General features: G+C 42.1%; 1 protein-coding gene across 6 annotated transcripts; it reads left to right on the forward strand.

The window, feature by feature from the left end:
- The first annotated feature begins 6,106 nt into the window (after positions 1 to 6,106).
- RPP40 (ribonuclease P/MRP subunit p40) lies at positions 6,107 to 15,486 on the forward strand. 6 transcript variants are annotated; one of them, XM_047734670.1, is made up of 8 exons: positions 6,107 to 6,272; positions 8,093 to 8,237; positions 9,958 to 10,026; positions 10,853 to 10,948; positions 11,642 to 11,767; positions 13,445 to 13,643; positions 13,784 to 13,918; positions 15,267 to 15,486. In XM_047734670.1, exons 1-8 carry the CDS (start codon positions 6,150 to 6,152, stop codon positions 15,463 to 15,465), a joined length of 1,092 nt encoding a protein of 363 aa, XP_047590626.1. In that variant the 5' UTR covers positions 6,107 to 6,149; the 3' UTR covers positions 15,466 to 15,486. The 6 variants fall into 6 exon arrangements, with proteins under 6 accessions (XP_047590626.1, XP_047590631.1, XP_047590630.1 ...); XM_047734675.1 differs by lacking the exon at positions 6,107 to 6,272 and adding an exon at positions 6,583 to 6,604; XM_047734674.1 differs by lacking the exon at positions 6,107 to 6,272 and adding an exon at positions 6,662 to 6,760.
- The last annotated feature ends 4,049 nt before the right edge of the window (positions 15,487 to 19,535 follow it).

Genomic DNA, 19,535 nt, shown 5'->3' on the forward strand with positions numbered 1-19,535 from the left:
TTTTTTACAAATTATAAACTACACGTATAAAATTACATGGTTTACACATATTTTTTAAAGATTTTATTTATGTATTTATTTATTTATTTGAGAGAGAGACCGAGAAACAAGACAAAGCAGGTGGAGGGGCTCAATCCCAGGACCCTGGGATCATGACCTGAGCCGAAGGCAGACACTTAACCCACTGAGCCACCTGGGCGTCCCCAAATAAACATTCTTTACCTGCCACTTGCTTAACAAATTTTACCATTACCTTTGACACCATCTCCATGGCCCTTCCCAAATATAACTCTTTGCATCCCCTCCTAGATAGGTTATTCTTCTGAAGTTTTAAAAAAATTATTATTCCACTTTCATGATAGTTTTGGTACATATATCTCCCTAAATATAGTATATTGTTTAGCTTTTCAAGTCTCTAGACTTTCTACAGATGTATGTGCCAAATATACTTCTGTCATTCCTGTTTCTCTTCCCACATCTTATTTTTTGAGAGCTTTTCATGTTTTTAAAATCTCTTATTCAATTCTATGCATTGTTTACTAATTAGCCTTTAAGTTGAAGATACTAAAACCTGCCTCAGAGAGGATTCTTTTGAGATAATCAATATAAAGTACTTGGAGTAGTGCCTGATTCATTATAGGTGTCCAATATTGCATATGTAATACATATACTATTATTACATAATTACTGATAATTATATATAAAATTATAGTGATTGCTCCTTTCTCTGTTAATGTGTATTATTTCATCACCTGCATTATGGATTAATGGTTTTCACATTATAGCAAAACCCGAGGTACACAGAAATGCCTCATCTTAGATATATGAAGTTCCTGGATAGCTAAGATTTACATTTTTTACATACCAATTTACTTCTAAACATATGTTTTTTCACTTTAAACAAAATAAAAGAATGAGCTTTATAAAAAATGTCAACCATTTCCAAATTCTCTTCCAAAATTGTTATTTGAACATATGTGACAGAGCTTTAGTCAGACGGTGTGACTGTTTTGTGTTCTTTTTTTCCCAGCTTTATTGAGATAAAATTGACATATAACGTTGTGTTCTGTTTTTAAAATACTCCTTCATTTGTATATTTCATTTGTACACTTCCACTGTACACTTGGACACAGTCCACGTAGTTGCCATTGTTAATATGTGTGTGTGTTGTGCTCCACCAAATTCCAACCAGCCAGAGGGAGAGGACAGGAAGCAGTCCGGCTCTGAGCCCTTCCCAGAACACCAGGGATTCAGGTCCTCGCTCGGGGGGATCACATACCCTTCTTGGGGGCCACGGACGTTTTCCACTGCAGCTGCTGGGTCCAGTTTCCAAGCTGCCTGCCGGCAGGGGGTAGTTTCGATCTTGTACGCCAACACCCGTGCATTTGTGGCAGCTACCTGGAGCCCTGGGCTAAAAGGACTGTGAGGTCAAGTTTAGGTTTGGCAGGAGGGGAGCCCTCTGATTTACCACCAGGGTCTTCGAGAGCTACAGCTCCCAGCACCACCTTCCCTGCCACTCCCACCTGTAATGGAATGATGTTAAGTGATTCCATGTTAGTACCGCATTCTGATGAACATACCCAGGAGCTCTCAGCAATATAGATCCAATATATTTGCACGTACCATTGAATAAGACAGGGTTTGAAGTGTGCAGGTCCAGTTATCAGTGGATTCTTACAGTACAGTACTGTAAATATATTTTCCTTCATTATTTTAACACTTATTCTCTAGTTTCGTTTATTGTAAGAATATAGTATAAATACACATACCCAAAATATGTGTTCATTTATTGTTAACGTTCTCAGTGTTCTCAGTAAGGCTTCTAGTCAACGGCAGGCTATTAGTAATTAAGTTTGGGGAGAGTCAAAAGTTAGATGCTGACTGCATGGGGTAGGGGAGTGCCAGCATCCTAACCTCCATGTTGTTCAAAGGTCAGCTGTATATTTACAGGTACTGTGTTTTGAATTTGCAAACTGACCTGGCATTAATTTATGTAAAATAATATTCTAACATTTTCAGAGTTGAGCATATTTAAGTTCTGTTTCTGTACTTCTCATTTTATTGCATTGTAGCCCCAAAATGTGATGTGTAAAACTGTTGTCCTTTTAGATTTACTAAGTGTATTTCTGTGTTGTTAGAATATAATCAAAAGTTTTTTGTGTTTTTTTTTTTTTGTTTTTTTTTTGCTTTTTGCAAGGCTGTTGGCTTCCCTTTTAAAAATTCATTTTGAAAAAAAATTCATTTTGTTACTATACTCTTTGGGGTGTATGTATACAGATCAGTTAAGTTTTGTTTCCTGTGCTTTTCTTTCTTTATTATTTATTTATGCCATTCTTGGGCCATCAGCCTTAGACTTTTTCTCAAATCTATGATCTAATACCTGTTTGTCAACTAAGATTTCTTTTAGCTCTAGATACCAGAAAGTCAGATAAATAACAGTATGAACAAGCAAGGGTAGGAGATGAGGCTATAGAGAGAGGCCAGGGCCAGGTTATCTAACCTTGTATTCTACTGCACTGAAAAGCCAGTTTAAAGCCAAGCAGGATTGAAACAGGGGTTCGGTAGTATACAGAGGCCTACCTCAGAGATATTGCAGATTTGATTCTAGCCAACCACATAAAGTGAGTCGAATAAATTTCCTGGTTTCCCAGTGCATGTAAGAGTTATGCTTCGGGGTGCCTGAGTGGGTCAGTTGGTTAAGTGTCTGACTCTTGGCTTCAGCCTAGGTCATGATCTCAGGATTGTGAGATCGAGACCCGTGTTGGGCTCCACACATTTAGTGGGGAGTCTGTTTGAGATTCTTTTCTCCTCTGGTTCTCTCTCTCCCTGCCTCTACTCTTCCCTCTGCTGGTTCTCTCTCTCAAATAAATAAATAAAATATGTAAAAAAAAAGTTATGTTTACACTATACTGTAATCTATTAAGTATATAATAGCATTGTGCCTAAAAAGTATATACGTTGATTAAAAAATTATTTATTGCCAGAAAATGCTAACCATCATCTGAGCTTTCAGAGTTGTGATCACTGATCACAGAGCTCCATAACAAATAAAGAAGTAGTTAGAAATATTGTGAAAATTACCAAAATACGACACAGTTACAGAAAAGAAGCAGATGCTCTTGGAAAAATAGCACCAATCGAGTTCCTTGACACAGGGTTGCCACAAACTCCAATTTATTAAAAACACAGTATCTACAAAGCGCAGTAAAGTGAAGTGCAACAAAATAAACTATGTCTGTATCACATTTTCCAAGTTTTTGAGAAGTCAGCCTGGATGCTGAGTGAAGAGGCTGCAGGAGGGAAGCAGGGAGCTGGGTAGGAGCCTGTGGTTGGCAGCAGACTGAGAGAGGAGAGGGGAAGGTGGCTGGAACTGGAAATGCAGCCAGAAAAGTTTGTAATCACGATGCCTGGGGCAGGCAGAACCAACAAGCCACAGACCTGTGGTGGGATCACATATGGGGTGAGATGGGAAGAAGAGTCAGGAATGGCGCCTGGGTCCCCCCTCCCTCCACCCCACGGATGAGCACCCAAGCCCATGGCTCTCAGGAGACAGATGGCACTGAAAGCTGTGAGACCACCTGGGATCACTCTGAGAGGAGAGGGCAGGAAAGAGACGGGTGGAGGGTAAGGATCACCAGAGATCTAGAGGAGGGGGAGGAAGGTAGAGTCAGATGGGAGGGAGCCCAGCAGCAGGGAGGTTCTCAAAACTCCAGAGGTAAGTGTTTCAAGGAACGTTTTCACATGTACCCAGGGATTTGTTCTAGCAGGTATGGCAAATGACTGTCCTAAAGGATGAAGTTTTTACTTACAGTTCCCTAGAATCGGGAGGAATGGCAGGCCACGCAGAGTGACCACAGGAAGCCAAGTGCATCTGGGTTGGTCAGGAGGCAGGGGGAGTGAGGGGAGAGTATCCCTCAGAGCTTTTATTATGGGAAGGGATGGGTGAGGCAGGGTGAACAGACGAGGTATGTTTAGGATTGGCTGGTTTGAAGAATTTCTGTGGGCTTTGGAATGTAGACTATCCCCAGTTATCTAGTACCCGGCCCTAGGGTTATTAGGACAGGGGAAGAGGGTGACAATTCACAGAAGAGGTATTTAGGGTGTCAACTCCAGATTAGTTGGTTTGCGAATGAAAGGCATGCTCACTGCCCAAGTTATTTGCTATCTTTAGGAATTAGCTAACCCTGGAAGGGGTAGTCCCACCCTGGTCAGTGAGGCCCCAGATGCCAGAGCACTGGAGTATAAGAATACAGAAAAAAAGAAGATATAGTTAATACAAAGGAAGAAGTGTTCAACTGTATCATCTGTATCAAGTGCATCTAAAAGACAGAGATAAGAACAGAAACTTGGCCTTGAATCTGGCAAAAATGGAAATCATTGGTACCTTGGTAAAAGCCAAGTCAGTTAAATAGTGCAGAGGAAAGCTAGAACAGAATGGGCTCAGGAGACAATGCAGAGAGGAGGCTCTAATCGAGCAGAGAAACACAATGATGAGAATGAAGAGGAATCCAGGGACAAAAGAGGTGTTCTGCTTAATGCACAACATTAAGGCATGTGTGTATACTGATAGAAATGACCCAGCAGGCAAGGAGAAATCAATGATTCATTACAGACAGAACTCCAAAACACCATGGGGGTAGGCTGAAAGGTCTTAAGTCCCAAATTTACTTGAAGCTACAGCTTTAGTCTTTAAAATAAACGAGATTTTTGCCTTCTGTTTCATAATACAGGCACACCCGACCCCAGAACATATCCTCAAGTACTGTTCTCCCTTGAAGACACTTAAGTTAGGAATGCCCAAACTGCATAGTGGCTGGTCACCTGTGTGTTTTCAGCTGATATAATTTATATTGAGTTTTCAGAACTATTTAATAAAACATTTTTTTAAAGATGTTATTTATTTATTTGACAGAGAGAGACCACAAGTAGGCAGACAGAGACAGAGAGAGAGAGAGAGAGAGAGAGAGAGAGGAGGGAAGCAGGCTCCCTGCTGAGCAGAGAGCCGGATGCGGGACTCGATCCCAGGACCCTGAGATCATGACCTGAGCCGAAGGCAGAGGCTCAACCCACTGAGCCACCCAGGTGCCCCCTTAATAAAACACTTTAAACGAAATGGCTTGCAAGAAAACCTTCACATTGGTTCCAAATGCAATCGGTAAGCCATAAAATCACACCAGTCACTTTCCAAAATTTGGAGTATCAGCAAAGGTGTACACATCTGATGATCATCTAAGAGACGCCACTGATACTTCAGGATGAGGTTACCAAGGAGTAATGTTTTAAGCATTTTATATCCTAATATGACAGCTGTAACATATCTAGATGCCATACTGTGATTTAGAAAATCGGCAGAAATTTTCAATTGACATACTTCTTACAATTTTTCCCATTTAAAATAACGGGAAATATGTTTTTCTTAGTTTTCTCAGAGAAAGGCTGACATTTCAGGCACAGGTGACTGACATTACCTGGCAGCCTTGTTTCAGTTTAAAATTCTTAAATGCTTACCTTATAAATTACTTAACTTTGGTTATTTCAAATCTTATAGTAAAATTGGTGTTCCAGAAAGTTGTGCTACAGTCTGCTGTTTTGCATCCATGCTGCCCAGAACTGGGTCTGTGCACACTCCAGTTTGAGATGCACGCACTAACGCAGTCCCTGATCAGAAAAATTATGGAAAAATGAATTCTCACTGCAACCCCCAGTAACCGTCCGGATGGGACTTTTAAGAAGGGATCTTAAAGTGGTTCCGAAGGAGCCTTAGTCCTTGTAGGGCAGACAACAGAAACTGTGTATTCTCTTCCTGCACAGAGTTCCTTGATTTTTTTCGGAAGGACCAAAAGAAGGATTTTCGGCAAGAGACGGCAGCAAGGGAGGGCAAGGCGAGAAAGATGGGTTTGAAAAGGCAAGTTCCAGGTTTGCAGGTGCCAGGTATTTCCATTTTAGGTAATGAATATGCGGTTTCAGGTACCGATGGCAGGCTTCTGCTAAGGCTTCTAAACCAAGGGCTCGCCTCACCTCTGGCCAGAACAGGAGCCCGGGCCACCTCAACCTGCTCGCCGCGGCCGCACTGCGCATGCTCGCGGGGCGGGACGAAGGGCGGGGCGGAGTGCGCCCAGCTCGCCCAGAGCGGGAGCCAGGGAGAGAGCATGGCCACTCTGCGCCGACTGCGAGAAGTCCCCCGGCATTTGCTGGTCTGCGAGAAATCCAACTTCGGCCATGACAAGTCGCGCCACCGGCATCTTGTGGAGACGCACTATCACAACTACAGGGTGAGTTCGGCCTCCGCGGGCCTCTCATGCATCGCTTCATCTCTGGGAGCTGGAGAGGTTTGGGGAAGGTCCCGCTCGGCTGAGCGGCGGGTCCGCCCTCCCCGCGCAGTGGGGCGGGGCTCCTCGCGAGGCATATTGGGAATTGTAATCTCTTCACTGCTCCGAGCTGGTCGCTTGCGGATCTGCAGGACTACAACTCCCAGGATTCGCCGGGGGCGGGGGCAGGGTCCTCTCCTCTGTGGGGAGGGGCTGGGCGGCGTGCCCCCGGCGGATACCAAACCGCTGCTGTTACTTTGATCCTGCCGCTGGTGGAGCGCTTTTCCGGGTGGGAAGTGAGAGTGGGGGCCGAACCTGGGGAGTTATAGAGCGAGTGATGGGTGCGACGTGGACCCGCGGGTCGGCGGAAAATCGGGGCCGGACTCGGCGCCCCTCCCCACCTCTTGATTTTCTCTCCTCGTGGGAGCGTCTTGCCAGTAGAGACCCAGGAAGCACGTGCTTTCCTAAACTATTTAGGGGAGCTAGGTTTAGGGCTGGCAGAGTTTCCACTTCGCCTGCTGTCTTCTGTGGTTTCCAGCCAAAGCGCGCCAGCTCGGCAGCTTTGCGTAGAAATGCGCGGCGGTGGCCCTGCTTGCGAGCGCAACTTCAGAGCTTTACCGGGAGCTGACGTCGGCTGGTGCTTCGTGAAAATGGCATCCTCGTGGGGGCGCTTGGTGTAAGCTGAGGCGTCAGTGAGGTTAATTATCTAGCATCCGGCAAGAGAAGAGGAGAATAACCAGATGCCAGTCAAGTGTCCTATGGCTCGTTTTCACCGACCCACCGAAGTGGCGAGGTCTCCGAAAACTCAACCTGGAAACGGTTTAAACCTCTTACACTTGAGATTCGTCAGCCTCATCTCCCTCCACCCAGGCCTGACTGGTGTGGCAGTTTCTCAGAGACGCAGGTGGTGACGCGGGTCCCTCAGGAACAGACTGGTGTGTGAGCCTCGGGAGAGTGCTTTTTCAAGGTGGGGAGCACGTGGTAACACTGGAAACCGTTTAGGTTTAACATCTTTGCTTTAGGTGGAAAGCTCATCCCAGGCGGCAGTCAGGGTGTATATCTTATCTTGCCCAGGCTGATCTGTAGAATTTTTCTGTCTAGAAATTAGAAACAGCCCCGACCACTTCTTCGTCCGAGGAGCCTCTTGCTGTCCCTGATTTCCTTATGCCCTAAGGGGCAGTCCCTTTGATTTCAGCCTGGTACCAGGTTAAACAAATCTAAGGATATTCATTCCATTGTACCATATTTCTCTAAAAATCAATTTTAGAGCAGTGGACAGGATATAAAACATATGGTTTATTTGCAAAAGGTGAAATGCAAACAAGAGCTTTCCATTAATTTTTTAATTATTTTTAAATTTTTAAATTTTTTGCTTCTTTAGCTTTCCTATAATGTTTGGATACAGAAATGAAAAACGTGAATTGTCAAATTTCTCTTTTCCTGAGACTGGTAAATTAACTTAAAAGTCTTATAGAGGGGCGCCTGGGTGGCTCAGTGGGTTAAAGCCTCTGCCTTCAGCTCAGGTCATGAGCTCAGGGTCCTGGGATCAACCCCCCTGTCCCGCTCTCTGCTCAGCAGGGAGTCTGCTTCCGTCTCTCACTCTCTGCCTGCCTCTCTGCCTGCTTGTGATCTCTGTCAAATAAAGAAATAAAATCTTAAAAAAAAAAAAGTTTTATAGAAACCTGTGGTGGAAACTTCGCAACCTTCATATGTTATAGCATCCTTAAAAGCTGGAGGCTGATCTACATGAAAATAAGACTGGTTTATGTTACACATTCCATTAGGTTTCATTTCTGATTCCTGAATGTGGGATACTGTCAAAAGAACTGAAAAACCTAGCCATGGAAACTGGACCTTATTACTTTGTGAAGAACTTACCTCTTCATGAGTTAATTACACACGAATTCATCCACTCCTTTGTGAAGAAAGGTAAGAAAAACCTTGTCGTGTCTATGAATGTGGTAAGGTGAGGAAGTATAGTCAGATCACATCACGATCCTAGGGCTCCAAGTAGGGCTCCATAGAGATAGTCTGTGTGGTCAAGTGTAGGCATCATTCCCCCTCCCTCAGCCTCCCCCCTACTTTCTCTCATGCTCTCTTTCGGTGGTGCTTTCTTTCTTTCTTTCTTTTTTTTTTTTAAAGATTTTATTTATTTGACAGAGAGAGATCACAAGTAGGCAGAGAGGCAGGCAGAGAGAGAGAGAGGGAAGCAGGCTCCCTGCTGAGCAGAGAGCCCGATGTGGGGCTCGATCCCAGGACCCTGAGATCATGACCTGAGCTGAAGGCAGAGGCTTTAACCCACTGAGCCACCCAGGCACCCCTAGGTGGTGCTTTCTGATGACACTTGCCCATGAGGGTGGCTCAGGGAGGTTGTAACTTAAAGGTATCCCTCATCTTAAAACAAGGATTCAGGGAGAGGAGAGAGCCTTGGGAGCTGTGTATTCGTGTACACGGCTGTTGGGTGTGTGGCCACAAGACCGCTGTGTTCCCAGCAGTCCCCACTCAGCCGTCTGGAAAGGTTCATCTCCTGATGCTCTCATAGCAGCTGGTCATGAGGCGGTGTGCTCATTATGGTGCCCTGTCTTCTGCTTCGTTTGTGGCTCTGACGCTCTCTGCTCACCCCATTTCCATTTGTATCTGCTGGGTTGGTTGCTTTGTTCCTCTTGTTTCCTAGGGAGAACTTGTTTGAAACTGTATTTTAGACTGTCTTTAGGGATTTCCCCCTTCACTACATAAGTCACTAAACTTAAAAGTAAGCACACCCCTTCTCTTGCTGTAGGCCCCACGTTCGTCTTCTGCAGGGAGCTGTGAACAATCCAGTTACTTGCATTCCCTCTCTTTTGGGTGCAGCTGGCCGTGTTGTCTTTGTTCCCGTCAACTTCATTCCTTTCATCTGTTTTGAAGTTGGGTGCTACTTTGTTAATAATGCGGCCTCTGGCTGTTAGGAACCCTTTTACATGTCTTAACCAGTTGAGCTCTTGCAACAGCTCTGTGAGTTAGGCCCGTGATCCCCATTTTACAGATGAGGAAAACTGAGGTTCACAGAGACTGAGTGGCTTTCCTAACCTCACACGAGGTCATGGCACATTTTGAATCTTTACCTGGAACTCTTCCTCTCAGGCGCGTGCACTCACCTAGTATTCTACTTTGTGCCTCTCTGCTAGCACCGCCAGAGACACACACTGCACCCTGAGTCCATTTCCTGCTTGATGGTAGTCACTTGGCACAAATAGGCCCTGGGTGGCGGTGTGAACTAGCTGGAGGGTGGCCTCTGGGTCCTCCAGCTCAGCCTTGGCAGGTTTTAGGATTATTTATTTATTTGTAGATGTTATTTATTCATTTGCGAGAGAGAACACGAGCGGGGAGAGGGAGAAGCAGACTCTCTCTCTCCACTGAGCAGAGAGCCTGACATGGAGCTCGATCCCAGGACCCTGGGATCACGACTTGAGCCAAAGGCAGGCGCTTAACCATCTGAGCCACGCAGACGCCCCAGGTTTTAGGTTTATTGAGGGAGCTGGAGCCGTGGTGAATATTGACCCTTACTCACCTGGAAGATACGTTATCGTGTGAAGAGGATCCACTAACTTTTTGCAGGTATAATCACTTTTGTTGTTGTTGCTTAATTTCTTGTTTGGGTTTTCTCTTACAGGTTCGTTCTATGCACTAACATACAATACAAATATTGATGAAGATAATACTGTTGCCCTCCTGCCAAACGGTAACAACACTCATTTTTTCTTTCTTTAATTTTAAAAGAAATACTGTTAAAAAAAAAATTTTTTTTTAAGTCACATCTCCAGATGATTCACTCACACCCCTTCTTAGAATGAACTGTTTTTAACAGGTGGGTTTTTATTTTTCTTGACATTTTCTATAAATTTATAAACACACATAAATCTTGTTTTTGTTTTTGTTTTTTTTTTCAAAGATTTTATTTATTTGACAGAGAGAGAGAGATCACAAGTAGGCAGAGAGGCAGGCAGGGAGTAGGGGGGCAGCAGGCTCCCTGCTGAGCCGAGAGCCTGATGCCCGGCTCGATCCCAGGACCCTGGGATCATGACCTGAGCTGAAGGCAGAGGCTTAACCCACTGAGCCACCCAGGTGCCTCTGGGTTTTGCTTTTTTTTTTTTTTTTTAAACATAAATCACATTGTACTACATCGTTTCTCGATTTTCTGTTTTCTTAATATGTCACAGACATCTTTCTGTATCAGGGCAAATAGTTCTGACTGACTTTTTAAAATATTTTGAAGCTATTCTAGTGAAGAGGTATACCATGGTTTGTTTAACTATTTGTTCTTTAATAAAAATTTAGATAATTTCTGTTTTCATTGTCATAAATAATGTTAATAAAGTATAATATGTTAAAAATATCCTTGTACATAAATAGGATGTATGTATAAGTAATCTCCTTGTATCATAAAGACGATTCTTGTGTGCAGTTTATTATCCTCATATTTAACTGCTCGATTGGCTGTGCTTTCTTTTAGTAAGAGAACATGTCATATTTTATTATCTCTTTTATGAGGATTATTTGATTTACAGGGAAATTAATTTTATCACTGGATAAAGATACTTATGAAGAAACTGGTCTTCAAGGTTGTCCATCTAAGTATTCTGGCAGAAAAGTAATGAAATTTAGTAAGTATTATGCTCCTATCAGTTTCCAACAAGTTAGTAATCTTCCTGTAGCAATTTAAGTTTAAATGTTTGAATTGCCGGTCTTCTCTTTGTTCAGAAGGAATATGGCCTTTTCTTGTCTTTAGAACTTCTGCCCCGTGGGGCTCTCGGTTGAGCTTCAGAAGGAATAAGATCACTCTTCTGTTTCTCTTTGGCTGTGGGCTACCTCTAATAAGGATCACAGAATTGGAATGGTCCATTAAATTCATATATTTTGGGGGTTAAAAATCAAAGTAATGAACCCAAGATAAGAGTCTACAGCTTATTCTTAATAAAGAATTTACTTTTGTCAAGTTTTTATGATTACTAGTAGAGATACCCCCGTGAGTGAAGAGCTACGGTCCAGCTTGAACATGAGCGACTGAAGCTGTCACAATTGTAGGTAGATTAGGGTTGACCTCCCAGGGACCTCTGCCCTTGGGCTTTGACCTCAGAAAAGTATGAACTTAAAACAGCTATTGTGTCTGTCAATGCTAGAAATGCCCGGGAGAGGCGGTGTTTTGAGTTGGTAGACCAAAGGACTACAAGAACAAAATAATTTTTGCTATTCATAAAATTTCCAAAAATTCGGATGCTTTTGATTACAGCACTTTTTCCACAGTGTAGGCTGTGTATATATGAATGAACTGTTTATTCCTCTTTCCATTTTTTAAGTTGTTTCCATTGATTTGATGGATTTATCCTTTAACCTGAATTCTAAGAAGTATGAAAGAATATCTTGGTCCTTCAAAGAAAAGAAGACATTGAAATTTGATTTTCTTTTGGCTTGGCATCATACAGGTATGGAAAAATAGGGGACAGAACAATGATTTGGAAATCTAATTGTTAATTAAAGGGGAATAATGGAGAATTGAATTGTGATTCATCCCTGTGGTCTAGGATATTGGGTACATATGTGCGTAAATATTATTCGGGAAGCTGCTTCTGGCCCCCTGGCATCCCCGGGAGCCGTAGCTCGGGATGATCTAGGCAGGCAGCCATCTTCCTCCATCTCCCTGGGTTATGTGTTGATGCAGCTAACTTTTTTACTGTTTCTCCCCTCCCTTCCTGCACCTTACCTCAAACAGCCTTGGTGGTATGTTTTAAAATAGCACAAATTATAAACACAAATTGTTGATTATTTTAGGGTCAAAGTCAGGCACACCATTAAATGTCAAATGAAATTTGTTGTCACTTGGAATTGATTCGAACATGAAATTTAGTGGGGTGTTTGGTCACCAGATGTGGTGACATGCTGACAACTGCCATGTGCCTTGCTCCTTTTAGAGTGTAGCTTTGGTCCATCAGAAGATTGTAAGGAGTTAGAGCATCATAGTTGTGATGTGTCGTACTTGGTTTTGGAGGACAGGGAGGCATGTAGGTCAGTTTGGGAAATATGCCTGTCCGTCTGCTCTTCGTGGGACATTTCTGGTCGGTCACTGGATGCTCCAGGCCACTCGCCTGAGTCCTCAGTCTATAATGCTTCAGGGCGTCTCCTCCTTAGGGTACAGATACAGGACAGACTGATGGACATTTCAGTTGCACAAAGTCTTCATTGAAGACCATGTGTGCTTTCAGTTCTGGAGAGCTTTGTGTTCCTAAAGCACCAATTATTCTAAGGGCTTGTCAAAAACTGGGGGAAGTCCAAGATTTTCCTCACTTGTAAGCTAAGTAGTTAGCCTGCAAGGTCTCATGGATGCTGGCAGAAGGCACAAGACTTGGGATTTAATTACTCACAGTAGTGGCCCTGGCCAGAGTCTCCACTCACACTAACGCACTAGGTTCCACTACCCACAGGGTGACACAGTGGGCCAGGGGATACCACACATGCTGTGGGCTGCATTACAGGAGAGGAATCTCGAGCTGCAGGAACTCCAGTCTTTCATCCTGGCCAGTAAGCCTGCTGGCCTTCGCTCTGGGGTGGAGGGTGGGGAGAGCAGATTATTTCTTTTACACTGGACACGAAGCAAGCCTGCCTTTTGCTCCCAAGGGGCCACTATTTCTGTCTTCCAAGGCTGTTGGAAAAATCCTTGAAGATAAGTTGGATATTACTGGGTTTTCAAAGATAAGCTTAAATGAGATCTTTCAGTTCCTCTTGTGGAGCTTTACAGAGATTATGCAAATAAACTCCTCTGTCTATAGAGTTCACTAATTTTATTTAGCCACAAGAAGCGCTTTTTTTATTCAGTAAGTCAGAATTTTCTTATTAGAGCAAATGCTGAAACTAATATGGGGTTGAATCTGAAAGGATTATGCTTTTCCAGGAAAAGGGAAAGGAAATGAATGTTTACAGAACTTTGGCACAAGGAGCCCAAAGCAACTTAAATTATTTTAATTTGAATACAGCTTTGCGCAACTCCCTTCTGTGTTACTTAATCTCACCTGCTCCCTGGAACTCTCAGTGAGGAATGGGGTGGTTTCAGGGATTCACTGAACTTGCTTTCAGGATGCAGATGACCTTGTATGGTGTGTTTTAAGGTGCAGAAGAATCCACGGTGATGTCACACTTTTCCAGTTACCGAATTCAGGAGCATCAGCCAAAAATAGCCCTGAACACAGTGACAGAGCTGCAGTGCCCGGTCCTGCGGAGCAGTGCACTCCAGGGGGAGCCAGAGGAGGCCTGCAGCGCTCCCGAGCTTCTGGACTGGCTGGGTGCCGTCTTCAGTCACACAGAACTGTGCGTAGCAGCTCCTGGGTGGCGGGCTCGGGCTCTGGCTGGCTTCTTGTCCTTCACAGCGGCTTATACTTTGAAAACGAATCATACAGCAGAAGTAAATGTATTTTCTTTTTTTTTCTTTGTGTGTGTGTGTGTGACAGAAATAACGAGCCTCATAACTTCATATCCACCTATTGCTGTCCTCAGCCAAGCACAGTGGTGGCCAAAGCTTATTTGTGTACAATCACGGGTTTCATACTTCCAGAGAAGATCTGTCTCCTTTTGGAACAGTTGCGGTGAGAATGCTTTTTGCCTTTTATATCTTGGTTGTCTGTGCCCACATGACATTTTAGGGGCGGTGCTACTGTTCCAAATCGCAGTGTTCTCTCACGTACCCCCTTTTTCCTTGCTTGGGCTCACAGTGTGGTAACATTATCATCTTAAATGATGTAATTATCCTTGGAGATAGGAAAATGCTGCCGCCAAGTACTTGTCCTTTCGAAAAGACAGAGAGCAGAGTTTAACTCAGCTGCTTGAAAAACAGGCTATTCATTTTTCTTGTCATGCTCCGGAAGTTATAACATCACTTAAGAAAACAGCAGTACTCTATGGAACACATTATGATCTGTTTTAAATGTTAAGAGTTCTGCAGATGTTTTATTTTGAAAACACTTGACCATTTTTGAATCCAGATCATGTCTAAGATCTGTTCCGGCACCAACATTCTGTGAAGTGCTGGACGTCATTAACGTGCCAGGGATTGGACAAGGCAGTATGGGGTTTTTCATTTGAGAAGGTACTATATAAATGCTACATTTTATCTAACGTCAGGAAACTCAGATCCCATATTGAAAAGCCCATGTAGCATATATAATGCCTTCTCAGTCTTCACTTTTTTTTTTTTTTTTTTTTAGATAAGCCCAGTTGAGCCACCCAGGCACCTATCAGTCTTCACTTTTTAAAATCTTTTTTTTTTTTTTTTTTTTTAGATTTTATTTATTTATTTGACAGAGAGAGATCACAAGTAGACGGAGAGGCAGGCAGAGAGAGAGAGAGAGGGAAGCAGGCTCCCTGCTGAGCAGAGAGCCCGATGCGGGCCTCGATCCCAGGACCCTGAGATCATGACCTGAGCCGAAGGCAGCAGCTTAACCCACTGAGCCACCCAGGCGCCCCACTTTTTAAAATCTTGAGGGTTTTCTTTCTTAATCCTGATACCCTTTTTCATTTAATAGTTTAATACTTTTATTTTCCTTAATAATAAAAGATTTTTTTTAATTCAATAAATTATTCTGCATTGTTTAAGTTAACAGAGACTGAAGAGCCCTATTAAATGGAAGGAAACTATTCCTATACACTTTGTGGTTTTGTTTTGTTTTTTTTTTCTCTTTGAATCTTATGTGGTGTTCTGCAGTGAGCATAAGAACCTCTAAAGTTGGTTTTGTGCATTCTGTAATTGGTGAACATTTACTGAATACACCACATAGGATCAGGAATGTAGTTTGTATCTCTTAATTCTTCTAAATAAAAACTAAGGTCTAAGCTTCATTGGAACATCAGAAGTGTCACTTATCCTGAATAAGTTAAAAAAAAAATGTGAACATTCCTAGCCCTTCCTGTTTGTTAAGAGTTATCTTTCTTTTTCAGTCACTACTTTGATGAGCCCAAGTTAGCTCCTTGGGTTACATTGTCAGTACAAGGCTTTGCAGACAGTCCTGTTTCGTGGAGAGAAAATGAACATGGTTTTCGAAAAGGAGGAGAACATTTATACAACTTTGTGATTTTTAACAATCAGGACTATTGGCTTCAGATGGCTGTTGGGGCGAATGATGACTGTCCACCGTGAAAAATACAAAACTTAAAATCATGTTTGTTTATGTTCGTGCTTCCTTTCAGATTTTGTTAAGGGTAAAGGACTGTGTGTTCACTCAGGTTTGTATGATGGCATTTCTTAGATCAGCATTCATTAACATTCTGCTCTTGACTTAGGGCCCATCCTGTGAGTGTAGCTGGGACTGACATCCAGTGAGTAGCCCATAGTTGATTGCTCCTGGTCATTGTTGGTGTAAGTACAGAGGTGTGGGGTTACTGCATGGTAGAGTGGACTAGGATAGCCAGGGAACAGATGCTCTTGGACCATTGGATAAGATGTGTGCTGTTACTCAGGTGTGTGATTACAACTTGTTCACATAATAATAATAAGTCCTGATAGCATACTTCTCAGAGCCAGCCCTGCTTTAAGTACTGATATTACCTCCTTTATTTCTTGCATCAACAGCACAGAGTATAAATGAGCTACCAAGGTCACAGTGCTTGTGAGTGTGAGACCTGACCTTGGGCCGGCTGGTTCCTAAGTATGTGTTCTCACTCTTGCCTCTGGATCAAGAGAGGGGTTTTTGGATACTGTATACTACAAAGAACAAGTTAAAAGACTTTTTCCCCCATCACTATGGCTGATAAGGACCAGCTGAGGACAACTAAAACTTCTGGGATACATATCAAGAGCCATTTTTTAAAATGGATCAGTGAGCTACATAATAAGTCTCAAAAAATTTTAAATGAAAGTGGAAGTACAATGAGGTAATTAGGACACTGGGGCCACTTTTTACCCTTAGGACGTTTGCCAAATACCTAGTTAAACTTTGTTTTTCATTATCTGGGTTGGGAAAGGGGCAGTAGCATAGCAGACAAAGCTTAGGGCCTTCCCAGGGTGGGAGGGGTAATAGATCTCCTGACGCTGAGACCCCAAAAGATAGACTTATTGTAAGAGTGAACTATGAATACATCTGCCTGCCTCCTCCCTCTCCAGTATCCCGTTGTCCTCCCCTCACTCCCCCTAGATAGCAGGGAAGATCACCTATCCTGAGAGAATACATCTCCATGTCCCCTGAGTGTATATGTGTATTTTGCCACAAGCACCCCTGAAGCTGGCTTGTTTGAATCTAGGTAGTGTAAGAAAAGTCTCACACCAGAAATTTAAAGTGATACCAGATTTTTATTGCTCTCCAGGTGACTAACAGAAGCAAAATGTACTGTCTTTGGAGGGACTCAGAAATAGTTTCAAGGAATATAAGTTCACAATCAGAAATCACAAACACATAAATAGACAAGAGCCAGCAGAAACGATGATGGGAGAAGCAGGCCTACAAAGAGTTAAGCTATTAAGACTTACCAGACATAGTATAAAGTATGTTTTATATTTAAAGAAATAAGGGAGAACCACTTCTCGGCCTTTTGGCTAAGATCAAGTGTAAAGAAATAAGGGATCTAAAAGAGCATGATTGTAAAAACAGCCAAGCAGATTGAGAAAAGTACCAAGTGGAAATCTAGGAATAAGAAACACCATAATTGAAAGTTCAGTGCATTGACTAACATAACTAACAGACTCTGGGTACCACGGAGAAAAGAATAAGAAGAAATAAAAATGTTCTCAGACTTGGCAAAGACTTTATCACCAGAAGATACGCATTATGAAAAAAATTAGAGGGTGTTCTTCAGGCAGAAGGAAAATGCTACCAAATGGAAATCTAGATCTACACAAAGGGATGAAGAGCTTGTAACAGTATGGGTAAATGTATGATTTATTATTATTTAAACCTCTTTAAAGGTAATTGCTTAAGCAAATTACAGAAAAGTGGTGTTAACTTTATAATATATGTAAAAGCAAAATGGATGACAAGAATAGCTTAATAGAAGGGAAGAAGTACACTCTAAGTGTACTTTTTGTAAGGTTCTTGTACCGTACCTGAAATGAGATACTATCATTGAAATGTAGACTGTGATAAGTTACAAATGTATACTATAAACCCTAAAGCAACCACTAAAATAACCTAAAAATTATAGTTGTGAAACTAATGAGATAAAATGTAATAAGAAATCGATTGTTTTGAAAAATGACAGGAAAAGAGGTAAAAAGAGTAGAGGACAATTGGGATGAATGGAAAATAGCAAGATGGTAGACTCAAACCTAACCATATCAATAGTCCTATTAATAATATTAATAATACTAATGTGAATAATCTAAATGCTCCAATTAAAAGGCAGCTATTATCAGATTGGATTTAAAAGAACACTGCCTTCAAGAAAGGTACTTTAAAGATACAAGTAGGTTAAAAGCAAAAGGATAGAAAAGGATACCTCATGCTACCACTAGTCAAAAGAAAGCTGGAATGGGTATATTAATAACAAAGTAGATTTTAGAGCAAAAAATACTAACAGGGATTAGGGCTTATGTCATACTGATACAGGGTCAGTCAATGAATGTACCTGACAGCAGCCCTAAATGATGGCAAATCTGATCACACTGCAAGGAAAAAATGGACAAATTTTAGTATCTACTTTCTAAAACTGAGGGAGAAAGTTGGCAGAACAAAAATATAGTCTGTTTGAACAGTGGTAACAGCCAGTTTGACCTGGTTAGTATTTATAGAACATTCCACCCTACCACAGCAGAACACGAGAGTGCATGTGGAATATTTATGATTGATAGACCACACTGTGGCTCATTAAAAAATCTCAAATTTTGAGGTATTCATCATACCAAGTGTGTTCTTTGACCACAGAGGAATTATGTTAGAAATCAGTAACAGAGGGGCACCTGGGTGGTTCAGTGGGTTGAGCCTCTGCCTTCAGCTTGGGTCGTGGTCCCAGGGTCCTGGGATCGAGCCCCGCTTCGGGCTCTCTGCTCAGCGGGGAGCCTGCTTCCCTTCCTCTCTCTCTGCCTGCCTCTCTGCCTACTTGTGATCTCTGTCTGTCAAATAAATAAATAAAATCTTTTTTAAAAAAATCAGTAACAGATCCTTGGCAATCCTTAAATATTTGGAAACAAGTCAAAGAAATCTAAAGAGAAAGTAGAAAGTAATTTGAAGTGAATAAGAAAAATGGTTTGCCACTAAAGCAGTACTGAGAGGGAAACTCGTAGTAAATAACTATATTAGGAAGGAAGGTCTCAAATCAGTAACCTGAGTTTCCAGTTTAAGAAACTAGAAAAAGAGCAAATTAAGTACAAGGTAAGCAGAGCTTGAAGAGGAATAATAAAGATCAGAGACAAAGACAAAAACAAAGAACCATCAGTGAATCCAAAAGCTTATTCTTTGGTGGGGAAAAAGACCAATAAAATTGTTAAGTTTCCAGCCAGATTGGTGAGGGAAAAAAGAAAGACAAATGATCAAGGAATGATTATATATATATATATATATATAGAGAGAGAGAGAGAGAGAGAGAGAGAGAAGTAACATCACTACAGATAAAAGGACTATTAGGAGCACCTTTATGCCAATAAATGCAACATCATTGATGAAATCGACAAATTCCTTGAAAGGTAAAAATTACCACAGCTCACTAAAAAGATAACCTGAACAGCCCTACAAAAGAAATTGAAGGGGCACTTGGGTGACTCAACTGATTGTCTCCTTTTGGCTCAGGTCATGATTGCAGGGTACTGGCAATTGAGCCCCACGTTGAGCTCCCTGCTCAGCGGGGAGTCTGTTTCTCCCTCTCTTTTGGCCCCTCCCCCCTGTTTGTGCGGGCTTGCACACATGCATGCACTCTCTCTCTTGCTTTCTATCTCTAATAAAATCTATCTCAAAATATTTTTAAAAATTGAAATTGCAGTTTTAAAACCTAATTATAACAAAAATCCAGGCCCAGGTGGCTTTAGGGGTGAGTTTAACCAAAAACTTCAGAAGAGATAATACCAATTCTACACAAACTTCTAAAAAATCAAAGTGGCAATAGTTTCCAATTCATTCTGTGAGGCCATCATAACTCTGGGACCAAAATTATCTTGGTACCCTAGCCAGACAAACCTATTACAAGAAAAGCTACAAGGCAATATTCCACATAAATACAGGTACAACAATTCTAAGGAAAAGTTTACTAAATTGAATCCTATGATATAATAAAAAGATAATGTAT

Source organism: Lutra lutra, chromosome 6, assembly GCF_902655055.1.
Source record: "Lutra lutra chromosome 6, mLutLut1.2, whole genome shotgun sequence".
Classification (NCBI taxonomy): domain Eukaryota; kingdom Metazoa; phylum Chordata; class Mammalia; order Carnivora; family Mustelidae; genus Lutra; species Lutra lutra.